Source organism: Macrotis lagotis, chromosome 1 (genome assembly GCF_037893015.1).
Source record: "Macrotis lagotis isolate mMagLag1 chromosome 1, bilby.v1.9.chrom.fasta, whole genome shotgun sequence".
NCBI lineage: Eukaryota > Metazoa > Chordata > Mammalia > Peramelemorphia > Peramelidae > Macrotis > Macrotis lagotis.
This window is the reverse complement of record NC_133658.1, coordinates 706477420-706494374: the sequence shown is the minus strand read 5'-3', so window position 1 is coordinate 706494374 and position 16955 is coordinate 706477420. Positions and strand designations below refer to the sequence as shown.

Sequence of the window (16955 nt, the reverse complement as noted above, 5' to 3'; positions counted from 1 at the left end):
TTCGCTCTAACCCATCTTTGAGACACATTATAAACTTTTCTCCTTATTTTCTACAATTCAGTCAAACCTGTTGCCCTCGGTCAAACCTGTTGCCCTCAGCCATCTTTATGACTTTGAATGGGTTGTCTTCTACAACTAGAATACATTCTCTTCTCATCTTCATGTTTCTAATCCTAAATTTTCTTCAAAGATCATTGGATCTGACTTGTTTGTATACATGTTTAATCTGACAATGCAATATGCCTTAGGGCAGGGATTGCTTTATGTTTGACTTGTCTAGCTCAAAGCCTGCTATATTGGAGGCTCTTAATAAATTCTTGTTGATTTATTGATATATGGTACCTGAAATACCTCCAAAAAATGAGATCAACAGAACAGGGGATAATTTAAAAATGGTGACTTCTTTAAGATCTCAGTTGCCAAGGTGAGTATACTATTGAACCTCATTTTTTTGGGAACCACAAAAGAGAGGCTCATGATAGAAGGTACTTAACATTAAGAAGAGCTTCTTTTTTCTTTTCTTTTTGTATTAAATTTTTATTCATTTTGAATGTAAATACAAAAAGTCAAACATTTCCATGTGTGCAGGATAACATAAAAAAGAGGATTCAATATAAAACCATAAATTTTTATTTCTACTATTCAATTATTTTAAAGTATGTAATAAATACTGCACATCATTTTCAAAGTCATGCTACTTTTCTGTGCTTCCTTCTACACTTATTTTTATTTTCTGCTTCCTTTTTATTTGTTTGTCATCCAAGCTTGTTATGTTTTGTTGTGTTTTGTTTACTTTTTGTATTTCTTTCTTTCTAAACTACTTTCTTCCTCCCTCCTGACCCCATCCTAGAAAAGGCTACCATTAGACACACACACACACACACATATAAAACTATAGCATACATTCTTTTATTTATCAGCTCTTTCTCTGACTGCATATCTTTTTTCTTCATAAGTCCTTTGTAGTTAATTTGGGTATTTTATGATGGTCAAAATGACAATCATTCAAAATTGTTCTGAAAAAATATTGCTATTACTATGCATACTGTTTTCATTTTTATGTATAACTTTTGTAACATATTCTTGTAGTCCCTTAGCTAATATTTTACTTGGGCATTTTGCATTCATATTCTTTAATGAAATTGATCTATAATTTTCTTTCTCTGTTTTTGTCTTCCTAGTTTAGGTATCAATGCTCTTCCTGGTTTAGTTGTCAGTATCCATACAAGGATATGAACTTTCTTTGTCTTTTATTCTAAATCATTTAATATTGGAACTAGTTGATATTCAACTGCCTGGTATTGATATAAATCAATAAAAATCTAGTTCTGATCCTTTTTTGTTAGGAAGTTCATTTATGGCCTATTCAATTTTTTTCTAAAATGGTTTATTTGGTCTATTACCTCTTCTGTTAATCTAGTCGTATTTTTGTAAATATTCTTCCATTTCATTTAAATTATCATATGTATTGGCATATAACTGGGCAAAATAACTCCTTATAATTGCTTTGATTTCATCCTCACTAGTGGGATATTTACTCTTTTCATTTTCAATACTAAGGATTATCTCTCACTTAAAAAAAATCAATCAATGGCTTTCCTATTTTAGTTTTTTCATAAAACCAATATCTAGTTTTATTTACTAACAATGGTTTTTCTTGCCTCAATTTTATTATCACCTTAATTTTTTTTTTTAGGTTTTTGCAAGGCAGTGGGGTTAAGTGGCTTGCCCAAGGCCACACAGCTAGGTAATTACTGTGTCTGAGGCTGGATTTGAACTCAGGTACTCCTGACTCCAGGACCGGTGCTCTATCCACTGTGCCACCTAGCCTCCACCTAGCCTCCCCTATCACCTTTAAATTTTTAAGATTTCCAATTTGGTTATAAGACTAAGTCATTCCTCAATTGATAAATGATCAAAGGATATGAACAGGAAGTTTTCAGATGAAGAAATTAAAGCTATCTATAGTCATCTGAAAAAATTCTCTAAGTCATTATTAATTAGAGAAATGCAAATTAAAGCAACACTACAAATCTGTAGTACCACCTCACACCTATCAGGTTGATTAATATGACAGAAGAGGGAAATAATAAATGTTGGAAGGGATGCCGGGAAACTGGGACTTTAATGCACTGTTAGTGGAGTTGTAAACCGACCTAACCATTCTAGAGAGCAATTTGGAACTATGCCCAAAGGGCAATAAAACTGTGCATGTTCTTTGATCCAGCAATACCATTACCAGGTCTGTATCCCAAATTATCACAAAAAAAGGGGAAAAGACCAACTTGTACCAGATAGTTCATAGCAGCTATTTTTGTGGTGTTGAGGAATTGGACATCGAGGAGATACCATCAATTGGGGAATGGAAAAATTAATTGTGATATTTGAATATAATGGAATATTATTGCTCTGTAAGAATGTTGATCAGGGAGATTTCAGAAAAACCTGGACTTACATGAACTGATGCTGAGTGAAGTGAGCAGAATCAAAAGAACCCTGTTCACTTTAACAGTAACATTGTGTGATGATCTACTATGATAGACTGAGGACTTTCCTGTTTTCAGCAATAGAGTGATCAAAGACTTTTCAAAAAGTTCAGTGATGGAGAATGCCATCCACATCCAGAGAAAGAACTATGGAATCCTAAAGAGGTAAAGTGTCTGTCTTCTCTAGGTTCACATAGCTAATAAGTATCTGAATCTGGATTTGAGCTCAGGTCCTCCTGACTCCAAGTAAAATAACTGCTCCAGGTCACAATGAAGTAATAGTATCTGAACACAGGGGATCTAGGTTGTTGAACCAGTGATCTTTCCACTATGTCACAACTAAAAGAACTTTTTAATGATAACTTTGTAATGTCTGATGTAGTAAGCTTTCCATCCACCAGAAGTATTCAAGAAGAGGCTGAAAGAAGTGATCAAGCACTTGGTCAATAGTCACCAACTATGGATAGGGCGCAGAGAAGGATTAGGATTGATGCTGACTGAGGTCTCTTCCCAAATGTGAGATTTTATTATTCTTTTCCATTAAATGTCTTTTATGAATGAACAATGGATAATGTAGATTAAATTAGAGTTCCACAGTCTGAAATTTTATGAGTGATGAAAACAGCAGACACTTGGTGCTTTTTTTTTTTAAAATAGGGAAGTACCTGATGTCAAGTTTGACCAGCCAAATGAGGGAGCAAACTGTTTCTCAGTTACTTCTGCCTAACCCTCTGTGAGCTATTATTCATGCTTATAGTCACTTCCTACCCTGTACAATAATGCTAATGATGATAAAGCTGGCTGTGTCGGAAAATGGTTACTGTCCCAGCTTCATTTCTTCAAATTAAAACCCAACTGAGTACTCCCTACTCCCTCATAAGAATCAGACGTTTCTTTCCTTTGGGCAAAAGATGGATCTTTGGGGGACAGCAAAAGATTGTATCCTGCTTTGGAGACACTTTGTTTTGGGAATGTCCCTTCAGGGGTCTGGGCCTGAAGTCCCCAGGAGTATTTTTGTCTCTTTCCAGAGAGCTTAAGCAAAAGGATAATGAAGCTCTCTCCCTCTAGTGGTTCAAGGAAAAAACCATTCCTGCTTCTTCAGAGACAGAGGGAGCAAGAGGCACACACTCATACGTCTGTCTCGTGTGTGTGTGTGTGTGTGTGTGTGTGTGTGTGTGTGTCCACATGCATGCGTCCACATAGATGGATTAGGGAATTACATCTCACTGAGGTGCAGAGCCAGCAAAGACAGAGAACTGGATACGTCGCAGGTTCTTCTTCCTGGTGGGAGATTTTGGGGCCCCTTCATCATTTTAGGCAATCCACCATGGCTTTTGTGAGCTTGCCCTGAGGCTGGTCATGTGACCGCCATCTGGAATAGATGATATTCTGTGGGGCACAGTCATTTGTACTGAGCTGTTTTCCCAGTGATGATGGGTGGTTATTTCATCACGAAAGTATTTGAAAGGAAGGAATTGCTTGGCTTTTCTTCTTCCACAAGCCTCAGATTTTGCCTCCCCTCCTCCTCCCCTGCCAGAGATAGTCTCTAAGTTGGTAAGGCTTTCTGAGCAGAAAGAATGGTAGTGGGTCTTCTTGTGGCCATGGCAGCCCACCTGTCCCTACTTGGACTCCACCTGGTCACCCTAAGAGAACTACATGCTCAGTGAGGTGAGCTGTCAGTCCTAGCATGGATGGTGGTCCCTGGTGCTGGATATTTGCAGGAAGTTACAAAGATGAGAAATGTCACAGTTTCTGACCTTGAGAAACTTACTATCAAATGTATCACTGCTAGGAAGAAGGAATATGAACCAAGAGAGTTAGAGAGGATAGAGAATTCAGAGAATCCACTCTCAGGGCACCTTTCACTCCCAACTAGTTTAGTTTGTGCTGGTAAGAAGAGGCTGGGGTGGATTACCAGAATAATGAATTTTAAATAGCTGCCTGGGGGAAACTAGTAACACTTCCTTCACGGCAGACTCCTCCCAGCCCTCCTCCAACCCCAGCATTCCATCCAAGTAACATCATCAGAGTCTGTCCAACTCAGTGGCCAGCTTGGTTTCTGGGGGAAAGAGAAGCAATCTATTCAGAGGGGGTGGGGTATTATTGCCACAGTTGCCACGACTTCATTTTGATTTGCTCCACATAATTTCCACAATAGTTGAACCTTGCTTCTATAAGGGGGGCATTTCTGAGAAATGTAAAGTAGGTTGAATTTTTGTTAAGTATATTATGATTTCTATTAATTTACTTGATCCATAAGATCAAGAATCTTTTTGCTTCAGTTCTATTGAATCTTTCTTTTCCAAGAACTCCTAGCACTTAATGTCTGTTTATAGATCGTTACTTGAGAGGCTTATGGATAGAAAAATTTAAGCTGTAGCAGTGGTACCATTTAAAGAAATTCTTGCTTTGCTTCACCTCAGTTTCTTTATCTATAAAAATGAGTTCTAACCCTGTGATTCTGTGACAGGATGTAGGGGTGTGTGTATTTATTTCCTGACCTATGATTTCATCAGTGTAAAGAATTCCTCTGAACTCCTTGGGATTATGCTATCTTATTTTTATCAGACTCCACCCTTTGAACTGAGAACCAATTCAACTCAAAACTCCTCATGAACAGTGCATAGGAATAATCATACTACCAAAGTCTCTGGAAAGGGCTTGACAATAGACTACCCTATGTTCCAATCATTCCTTTTCCCTGTCTTCCACTTCTGAATGATACCAATGTTTGACCTCTCCTATTAGAATGCAATATCCTTTGAGAACGTGGACAGATTTTTCTATTTTGTTGGTGTTGAGCACTATTCCTTCTTTTCTTCCTTGAGCAGAAATTCTCTCCTTTAATGGAAGATCAACAAGTCATCACCAACTTAAGAATTGCTTCAGGGATCTCAGAGGTTTTTATGAAGACCTGAATGATCCTAAGAATTTAGTCTATAATCAAATAACATGCCAGAACTTCCTAATTACTGGTCTGATTTTCTATCCATTCTATGCTGCTTTCTCATCTGTGTATGGATGTATGTATGAATGTGTATATATATCTATATATAGCTATATAAGAATATATGATCCAGGTAGAGAACTCCATCCACTTTACCACTAAGGTGTAGGTGAAGAATATAAAAAAAAAAAGATAACATAGATAATAGATATCCTGCCTTCTTGGAAATCATAGACTAGCAAAGAGACGACAAACACAATTGTAATATATTACTACACAAATACATTAGAAATTTATGAAGTTCATAGGATCATTGATTTAATTTGGCAAGGATAATCCAGTGCACTTCACACACTTGAACAGATGAAAAAACTGAGGTCCAAAAAGGCTTTGGCTTGCTTGCTATAGGTCACACAGGTAGTAAATGCCAGAGACAGGATATGAAACCCCATTCTCTGATTCCAGATGCAGTGAGTTTTACATTGTCACACCAAATCAAAAGGAAATCATTGGAGGTTCTAAAAATGTTTCTCGTAAGTGAAACATTTGATTTGAATATAGTGTCAAGGATCAAAACATAATTTTACACATTTTGTATCACCTAAATCTAATTTTCCCATTAATCTGTTATGTGCCAGGACCTTTCTCAACCCTCCTTTCCAGCAGTTTTTCTGATACTTTTTCTTTTATCAATTGTTTTATTTCTCTATCAAGAACATTGTGTTTGACCTTCTAGTTACGTTCTCATTATAAAAGCTTCTTATTGTATAGTAGAAAAATCACTGGTTTAAATTTAGATTGATATGGGTCTGGCAATGTTTGAGTGATTCTGGAACGGTCACTTTATTTTTATATATATATATATATATAATCAAAATGTTACTTTTACTATCAAATCAGAATTGTGAGAAAAGGGCTTTGTAAACCATAAAGCCTTATATAAATGACGTGTTCATTGATAGAGTAGGAATTGAGATAGGGATAGGCATCAGCAAGTTGACAAGACTCTACTTACTGTCTTGCCCATGTGATATTGGGAAAGCTAGGAAAGTAGTGGGTAGATTGCATCCAGTTTTGCTCTTTTAGATCTAGAATTAGTCTCTTGATTTTTTTTCCCCTTGTACTTTATATTCAGTAGAGAAGAAATTAGGTAAGTTTCTTTTTTGAGGCATTTATTTTAGACCTTAGTGAACAGCAGAAATAGCCAATTTACAATCCACTCCTTTCTGTTTTACCCCATGTTACTAAATTAAATGTTTTTTTGAGAATCTTGTGTGTGTGTGTGTGTGTGTGTACATATATATATATATATATATATATATATATATATATATATATCTATATCTATATTGATGATAGTGTTCAGTAGTGTCTGACTCTTCATGACCCTACGAACCATATTGTTCATGGAGCTTTCTTGGCAAACAATGGACTGGTTTACCATTTTCTTTCCAGGGGATAAGGCAGAGATTGAATTTGCCTAAGAACACATAGTTATTAAGTGTCTGAGGATGGATTTGAATTTAGGTCTTCCTGCCTCAGGTGCAGTATTCCTTTCATTGAGTCAGTACATGTATATAGTATTTTTTTTTGACAAGGCAATAGGGTTAAGTGGCTTGCCAAGGCCACACAGCTAAGTAATTATCAAGTGTCTGTGGTTGGATTTGAACTCAGGTACTCCTGACTCCAGGGCCGGTGCTCTCTCCACTGTGCCACCTATCAGGCCCCACATGTATATGGTAGTAAAGAGAGAATGAGAGTGGCAGTGATGTTAAACTATTACTCACCATGTTTTGAGGCTAGCACTACTTTAATCAGTTATCTAGAAGTGATTTTTCAAACCTGGTACACTACTTTGGAACTGTTGGAATCATTGCACTCCTCAGAGTAGAGCTACATATGAATTTTCTGGGCTTCTAGTGCAATTAGGTAGGTAGGTGAAGCAGATTTAGGAGCACAAAGATTCTGAATCCAAAACAACTTTTCAGTAAACTAAACAATTGTCACCTGTTCCTGACATTCTGAATGCAGGTCTAGTGCCCTTTCCATTGTTCAATGATACTGATCATTTAGAGATTTTATAACTAAATCAGTCAGTCAATTTAGGAGAAAACAAATCCAGAATCAAATTGAACCTTCATGCCATCTGTTTTTTCCCAATGTTTGCAACTATGGAAGGTTTTTCATGCTAAATATCAGGTTAATTATAGATGGGGCAGCAAATCACTGTTGGCTAATAAAACTACTTTCTGTTATTTATGAAAAACTAATGAGTGACATTCTTCAATGTTCTCACTTAAGCATGTGCAAAAGGTTTTGAAATTTAAGTTGTCACCTGAATGCAGAATTTAAATGACATCAAACTTATGTGTTCTGAGACCTGAATAGTGAGTACATAGGTTGTTCAATTGTAGCCTTATAGAAGCAGTAAACATTAAATTGTAAAAAACATATGGTCCATAAATTATTTTAAGTAAAATGAGTTAATGACTCTTCAAGTATATAATTGTTTATTCTAAGCAGTTTGTGTCTTCATTTGCCTCCAAGTGGTTATGATTATTTACCTCGTGTCAGTATAAAATTATGTTTCAGAGGATGCTGTCCCTTAAATCTATTCTGAAGATTATTTTTTAACTAGGCTTTTGGTTAGAGAAATGAAATGCTTTGAGCCTCAATTAATGAACTTTCCAGAGTTTCTATGCATAGTTCTCAATAAGGGGAATATTAAAAGTGAAAGTTCCTCCACCTTTACCAGCCCAGTTGTACTTCTTGCCTTTGTCATATTCCATTCTTGTGCAAATATTAACAAGCAGAAATAAATGCTTGTTTCTTTTTTTGCTCTACCATAACAATCTCAAATAAAACTCTAAGGAAGTTGAAAATTAATACTAGGCAACTGTGTTGAAATATTTCAACTACTTGAGTAAAACTGATTGTATTATTTATTTCATCCCCAATTCTACTGTTAATTTCCTTTCTGAAGCATCTCAGCATAGCAACCTTGAAGGATCAGTTTCTAACCATATGGGGGAAAAGTTAATAGAAATTGTCCTCTGAAAACATGTAAAAATTAATTCTTTTTCATAAGAAATGAACTAAATATTGAAATGCTGTATTTTTTTGTCCAAATTCCATAAACAAGTAGATTTGAGAAAGCAAAGAGGACTTTGGCACAAGAGAAGTCAGTCATAGAGGCTAAAATAAGGCAAAATAGATAACTGCTGATATCCAGAAAAATCTGATTTCTTTGTTATATATGAGACCTTAGCTAATTTAAATGGCTAGGATACCAGACTGCAGAAGAAAGGCATACAAAAGCATCAAAATAGATGAAAGGCAGTAAGAGGAAAAAATGGTTTAGGTCTTTGTTCCTCAATAACTGATAGCTTGCCACATGATGATTAATAGGAGGTACCCAATTTATCATAGAAAGGGTGAATGGACTAATTTATAATAGACAGCTCAGATGGCTCATATAGTAAGAAGGAAGTGACAACATTTTTAGTTTCCTCCCCTAATATGTAACTCATACACAATTTGGTATATCTATCATCATGACTCAGATCCACCTTGGGCTGTGACTGACTGATGCTTTACTTGCACTGATGAGCTATTTTGGTGATATGGGTTCACTGCCTTAGTTAAGAAATTGGAATTTCTTTTTCTTGCCTGTGAAATTATTTTCCAATTAATATGATTAACTTATTAAAGAAACTGTTTTGTGCTTAAATCAAGTCTTATAAATTTCAATTCATTTTAAAACCAAATCTTTCATGAGGAGATCTTAAAGGAAATAGAACTACATTTAATTACCTACATTAAAACACTGGAGAGGAAAAAAAAGACAAGACATTTTCAGATCTTTTTTATTCAAAAGTTTTTCAAAAGAAATTAAACAGAAAAAGCTGACAATCTAATCAAATTTACAGTTCAAAAATGTCTTTTGGCGTTTAACAACAAGTCCTAGGAAACAAAACTACAGAGTTATCTTGAACCGGACAAATAAGTTACCACTGGCAAGTTTGTGGCACTAGTAAAACAAAAATAAAAAATTAACTCTCTTGATCATATAGATATCTCTATGAAAATCTTTTTTTTCAATCTGTACAAAAGGTCTTTCTTCATAAATTAATTTTTTTTATAATTTAATGGCTGTCTACTATGTGATGTTTAACTGATTATTTCTTTATGTACAGAGGTTATGTTTCCCAAATCTTACCCAGACGAGTATGGCACTTAGTTCAGACACTCCTAGCAGCAGATCTTCCCTTCCTCCAACAGAGCTAACTAATGTTTATTTTTTCTGCCTTAACTAATGCAAAAGTATCAAGTAGTGAGAGATCCAGGTTTGCAAACATACCGGATACAGGGAAGGAAGGAAGGTGCTGCAGGAAGTCTGGACTTTTACAAAGCAGTAATATTCCAGGGAGCATAGAACCAATAATACCACAACTTAAAAAAAAACCCAAAAAAACAAACAAAAAAAAAACAAAAACACATTTCTCTTATGACTATGTAATTCACTAGAATCTATACTTCTCAGAGCAGCAATTACTTTTGAAACTATGAAATGTCACCGACATCTATACTCAAATACACGCATAAAATTTAAAAACTAAAAAATACTTGAAAGAAAATAACTGCTTAGTCCTAGCTCCTGAGCTAGGAGGATTTGGTCTGTGGAAACAGGGAGGGCCAGCAACCTGTCCCAGTACAAAAGGAAATAAACCTTGAGGTAGATAACTGATCATACACAGCTGACCAGACAAGTACACAGTTTTGGAAGACAACTTAATTTAGCATTGTTTTTTTTTAAATGTATGCAATTGTAATAAAAAGAGCTTTAATAACAGAGAATTATCTAATATGTAAAGTAGAAATAACTGTGTATTTATGAATCAGGAATTTCATAGTTTCAAAATTGGTTTTCTTTACACTTAACACTTGTAGTGATGATGTAAAGCGTGGCACTGCTTGGATCCAAGTCTTCCTTCATGCTTTTTGTGTCCATACATCAATTAAAATTATAAAACCTAAATGTAAATGTACAAAAAAGGCACATTCTCCTAACCGCAAACTGGTCCGGCAAAAATAAAGAGTACAGAAGATGTAATGCTGAGACAAATCAGAGTTATTGGTTACTGGCTCTTTGGTCTTTGGTAAAGTTACCTTTAAAAGTGCCAAGTCATTTTTTTTTAAATTTACCTAATATAGAGAGCTAGTATCCAATCATTTATGCTCCTACTCACATCTCAGCTCATGTTTGAAAATAAATCCTTTACTTTTAGCTTTTGCCATTTCGCTGCAATAGCAACATTTTCGGTTTGCTCAATCTCAGGCATCACCCTCATTCTAAAGCACTATCATTAGTAAAAAGAAAGGACAAAACATTCCGTGATTCCCCACCCACCCCACCCCCACTCCCTCTGCTACCTACACTAAAACTAGAACATCAAGTTAGGTTTTTTTCTTTTCTGAAAAAAAGGCAAAAAAGATTTACATTGCATCATACAGCAGATTTCCTAAATCAGTCGAACTACCAGAGGAAACTGTTGGCATATGGCCTTACAAACAATTTATCCTATTAAAATCTCCCTAGTCAGAAAATGTGTTTCACACAAAACATTTTTCCCCCCTCTTGCATTTCACTACCTTACACATTATGTGAAAAATCATTAAAAACACCTACTACACATTTAAAAAAAGCCAAATTTTCAGCAACTTTTATTGACTACCTTTTAAAAGCCCTATGCTGCTGTTTTACAAGGCATAATAGACCAGCTCATTTGGTCAAAGCATTCTACATCATTAGTTTGGACTAACTTTTACTGAAACAGCTACAGCATTGAAAGATTTAAGGCAAATTGGAATTGATAGAAAAAGATAAGACACTTCACACACTACGTTCAAAGTAAAACGGAGAGCTAAGAAAACGGACACTGACTGCAACACACAGCACTACAGCGACATTCACACTGCAAGCACAGAACATCAGTCTTGATGTTTGACTACTTTAAACTTCAGAAAACCCATTTCATACAATTAAAAAAAAGAAATAAAACACAAAAATAAACAAAACACAAAAATTTGGTCATGCACATGAAGGACTCTTCGTGGTCTTTGTGCATTCCCAGAAAATTGTTTTCTTTTTTTTTTCCTTTTTTTTGCGTCATAACACTTGGTAAAAACTTTTTTTTTACTAAAATAAACCTGTTCAGGGGAACAGCTACTAGATGAATTTAAGGATTTTTATGCACCTTATAGAACTTATAGCAAAAATAGTTTTAGTTGATTTCATTATAAATAACGTTTTCAAGAACCTGTGCAAAACTGTCAATAATTTCTAAAGCACAATTGATCAGAAAAATCCATGATTGTTTCAGCCTTCACACCCTTCTTCAGGTAAGGACACTCCTCTATACATCTGGAAAAGAGAAAAGTCAAAGAAAGAAAAAAGGAGAATTGCTTTGTAGACTTGACAAAATATAAAACCAAAGTGTTTAACCTGTTTCTCATTTTAAAAAAAAATATATAGTTTTGAGAAAAGTCATGCATTTCAGGCATAGGAGCTCAAGTAGACAGAGGAAAACCAATTCCAGAATTAAGGTTACCATCACTGGATAATGTGTTGCCTTTGATTTCTCTTATTTAAAATCCTGGTTGGTTAAGAACATTATCCCCCTTCTCACCAAACATGAAGTACTCATGGAATCTTTAGAGATCAAATGTAACAATGAAAACACAAAATCCAGTAAAAATCAGGTGCTTCTACACAGCTTGTATTTTTGTTATTGCCTATTAAGTTGAAAGGTGAAATACCAGGTAGAATTATCTGCCTCCAGTGCACTCTGTCAATTTTAGATAGAGATCTATGATCCTATAATCAAAAGCTACCTGGCTACATTCAGTTTGGGAGACTCAATTTTCTCGGTATTAACCAAAGGCTGTTTATATTGACTTGTCAAGATGTGGTTAAGTTTGCAATATAACATTCTTAAAAAATCAGTATAGATTTGATGTACTAATCACTATTGTAGCATAGAGCATGTGTGACATTCCCTCCATAAACTCCACAAACCTATACTCTATCTAGTGAATTCTTGTGTTGTATATGTTTACATGAAATAGTAAAATATTTACTGAGTAGTAATGGATGTAATTTTCACCCCCCCCCAAAAAAAAGGTAAGAGAGGGGTTTTGTTATAGTCTGATGTACACAGATTTCACATGGGCTCAACCTAAACCATTATTCAGTCATCCTCCCTCACTTCTGTACTCCAGTAGAAATGCTTGAAACAATTTATCTGGAATAAAGATATCTTTCTTATCTGATGTTTCAGTGTGTTAAGCAAGTGACCCTGGAATTTAAAGACCCAAATTTGAAACCTATCAAACTGAAAAGGCTTCCAAAGTTCAAGGCCAACAGTTTTATAAGGTGAATCCTTAATAAATGCTTATTTATTAAGAGTGATTATATGCCTGTTCTCAGAAGTCAGGCTATGGTCTATCACAAAATGGCTTACCACCAGAGAATGAGTTTTTGAGTGACAGCAATCCATTTAGACAAACAAAAAAGACCTTAAGTCATTTGTAGTACAGTGACGAATACATTTTAGAGAAAAGATGGGAAGAAGGTACTGATAATGAAATAGTAATTTCATCATTAAAAAGTAATTTCCTTCATCTATAGGGATAGGGAATGTACCTGTATGATTTTATTGGAATAAGGAAGTAATCTGTGGTGAGGACACTCCTAGTGATACAGGTTGCCATTTTCTTTGCAATTCATAACCTTAGGGTATAATATCTACAGCACTGAGAGGGAGGTTAAGTAATCTATCCAGGTTCAAATAATAAGAGGCAGGACTCTGAAGTCATTTCTCTACTATATCATGATGTTTTATTCACTAATGATACTTTTAATTTAGGTTATTTTCCTAATGACCAACCAGAAGAGGAACTAAACAGAACTATAATGACATGATCAACAAAAGGCAGAAGACAAAGAAGTTGAAGCTAAATTGAAGGTTCTCTAAAATTTCTGAAAGAATTAATTTAATTGTAGGTCCAAAGGTGACATGAAATATCATTTCAAGGTATCCTTGGTTATTTCATCTTAAAATGTTTATTATGGATTGAATTAAAGCTGTATTTATGCTAGCATCAGGGGGGAGAGAATAAAGAAAGTACAAGATTCTCTAAAGAACTTGACAAGATCCTCTGAACCAAGAAGATATATATTGTGTTGGGTGAACAGGAATTTCTGGATAACAACAAAGACCATGTTGGAATATAGTGGCACTGGAACAAGAAATAAAATTCATAGCCTCATGTTGGTTCATGATATGATGCCTCCTTCAAGAAGACAGTTGGGAGAGATTTAATGTGATGAATACTGATCATAATAAGAAATATAAAACTGATTTTGTCTCAATATAAAGTCATCAATTAAAAGCAGTGAAGCCTTTTTAGCTTGTTAAAACCTAGTAGATTAGAAAGTAAAAATCAATACCAAAATAGAAGATAGCATACCAATAGATAATTATTTTCAGAAAAGGTTCTTTTATATTCTCAACCATTCAGAGTTGATTCAGAGTTCAGATTTATATATATAATATATACAGTATGTTGATATATAGTATATACTGTTATAAATATAGAAATTCTTTTGTGTGTGTGTGTATATATATATATATATATATATATATCTGTATCGAGAATGTGTGTGTGTGTGTGTGTGTGTGTGTGTTGTGTATATTGGGGGTGGGGTGAAAATACTGCCTATGTGCGAATATGTTTTGTTCGACTATTATCTATTTGTCACAAGGGCTTTGTCTTTCTTTTTTGATTTGGGGAAGAAATGGAAGGGAGAGATGTTAAAATCTGGCTAGTTGAAAAAACATTTAAAAATTAAAATTCAAAAATATTTTAAAAATCAAAAGAAAATAGCATGTATGCATTTAAAAAAGATTCTTTAAATTCTTTATTTAAACCAATAATTGACTCTTGGGGGAGGAAAGGAACAAAAATAAAGACATTGATTGTGTCATCATTTCTTCTTAGTGTCATCATTTCTTCTTAGTACAGTTTAACTGCTCCTAAACAGACCACTGAACATCCTAAAAATCCTCCATCAGAAAACACTCAATCTTCTTGTCAATAAGGGAGATTGGAAAACATGGTTTAGAGGACAAATTTGTGAGTTAAGATGATGAAGGAAGACCATTAATGGTTTTATCTCTAAAAACAAAAATGGTTCATAATATAAAAGAGCCAAAAAGAGATCTTGGTAAGAAATTTTAACTACTGTGTGATGATATTGATAAATAGAATTTATTTAATGATTTGAGTCTAGCAAAGAATTTTACAAATATCTCATTTAATGCTCACAATGTGTCTTTAAGGAAGGTACTATTATTATCACCTCCATTTTATAGATTAGTAAACTGAGGCAAATAGAGGTTAGGTGACTTACCCTCAGGGTCACATAACTGGTAATGTCAAGTCTAGTATTAGTGAATATTCTGAGAACATGTAGGAGAGGCTCTAAATGGAATATACCCAAAAATCTTTTTAGAGTGATCTATTTTAATTGATAATGAGAGTACATACAACTACACATAGTTGGATTTATTTCTTGATATACACTAATAAGGAAGTGAACTGCACTAAAGAAATGAAGTTAACAAAAGTGAGTGGACTTGACAAAATACATATGTAAGAAAGCTCTGATGGAGGAAATAATTTGAAAGCAGGGATTGTGTGTTTTCAAGATATTTCCAAATAGGAAAGATTGCAAAAGATCAGAGATGATACTTTTGTATGAAATCTTTGCCTTTCTCACTGCCACTCTCCTTGGCTCAGAAAACATTAGTAATGACTACTTATTTTCTTACTTCTGGAAAATTATAATAAGACTAAATATTAATGATATCTTTGATGAAAGATCGAGAAAGGAGTTACAGGCTTTTCTAGATAATTTTCACAGAGGAATACAGTGGAGATAAACAGAACCTAACAGTCTACTCTCCACTCTATTGATTCTTAAATCATTAGTCATTGTCTCAAACAAGGCATCACACATTATGAGCTAAAATTATATAAGACATTGAAACTTATATAATAGTCTGAAATATTCACAAGTATCAGAAGATGTCTTGAGTAGAGTTCAAAGTAAAAATTTCCTTTTGATGGCAGTGTTCTTGCCAAATGTTCCTAATTACATTGTACAACATACATCAAACTCCCACTCCCTAACTATACACAGTCTTCAGTGGAATGTACAGCAATGAAAAAGAGATTAGTCTACCTATTCAAACTAGAAAAACCATATATATATATGTAATAAATTTGCCCAGAATATGTCATGCAGCTAGATAGCTAGCTCAATGAGTTAATTCATCTCTCTCTCTCTCTCTCTCTCTCTCTCTCTCTCTCTCTCTCTCTCTCTCTCTCTATATATATATATATATATATATATATATATATATTAGGTACTGTACTGATGACAGATAGTAAGCTGACCTCAGAATCGACTGACCATATTCACATTTGGGAAAATGCAGTGCTTTTAATAATGCCACTGAATGCTAACTCTTTTATACTGATAAAATAGGCAATGAAGAGATGCATAATAGCTGCAAATAGACTATAGCATGACTCATGATGACTTGTGTGTAAGAAACAGCAAAAGACATCATTAAGAAGATGTATGAGCATAAAAGGAGGCAAGATAGTCATGTGAAATGAGTAAGAATACAGGAGGACTACACTGACTTATATGAAATAGTAAAAGAATTAGAAGAAGACTTCCAACATTGAGGTATATTCCTTAAGGAATTATCTATGGAAGGATAGGGCTAGAAACAGGGAGGATAAAAAGGGAAACAGGTTCTGTAATCTTCATCAGGAAGAAGAGAAAAACACTGATAAAAATCAGAGATTCCATGAAGAAATTCCAAGGTCACTTGAACCTGATTTTAAGCATGCTTGCTTTGCATACTTAGGATCTCCTACTTAACCTTTGATTTATTGGGGACATATGCAAAGAATGAAGGCTATCCTCCAAATATATATATAATGAAGTACAGAAATATAAACACTAAAACAAGAGTTTGATGCAAACACAGAAAACATATCTTTCCTTATAATGCAAACATGTAGATATCTACTACATGTCTATCAAATTTCTTCACTGAACATGTCACACATGTAACAAATGAGATTTTTCTTGTCAGAGAGATACATCAATCTGTTTATCTGTAAAAATCAGCCATGTCAAGACTGCTGAATTTTTGTTAGCATTTAAAAATGTAACTTGTATTAGTTTGGGCAGTAAATTTAAATTTTGTCCAATTCTATTATGAGAAATGTTATAAGGCATTTAAAAAAAAATCTTGCTCCTAGAGTGATAGCAGACTTTTCCACATACCTCACAGTTACTTATTTTGTTGATAGGTATATGGAGAATGATCACTGGACGTCTCTACGGCAACCTGTTGCTGACCACTTGCCTCCTATAA

The 16955-nt window shown here is 34.4% G+C and overlaps 1 protein-coding gene across 3 annotated transcripts in view; it reads right to left on the bottom strand.

Annotated features, from left to right (window-relative positions):
• Positions 1 to 854: 854 nt before the first annotated feature.
• RBMS1 (RNA binding motif single stranded interacting protein 1) overlaps positions 855 to 16955 on the bottom strand; it is a 257733-nt gene continuing 241632 nt past the window's right edge. For 2 of the 3 annotated variants that reach the window (XM_074215866.1, XM_074215868.1), the window contains exons 13-14: positions 16865 to 16949; positions 6763 to 11857 (exon numbers count right to left, since the gene is read on the bottom strand). In XM_074215866.1, the coding sequence (XP_074071967.1) occupies positions 16872 to 16949 (78 nt within the window). In that variant the 3' untranslated portion in view covers positions 6763 to 11857; positions 16865 to 16871. Of the gene's footprint in view, positions 16950 to 16955 lie in introns of all 3 variants that reach the window. The other variant, XM_074215867.1, reaches the window with a different exon arrangement.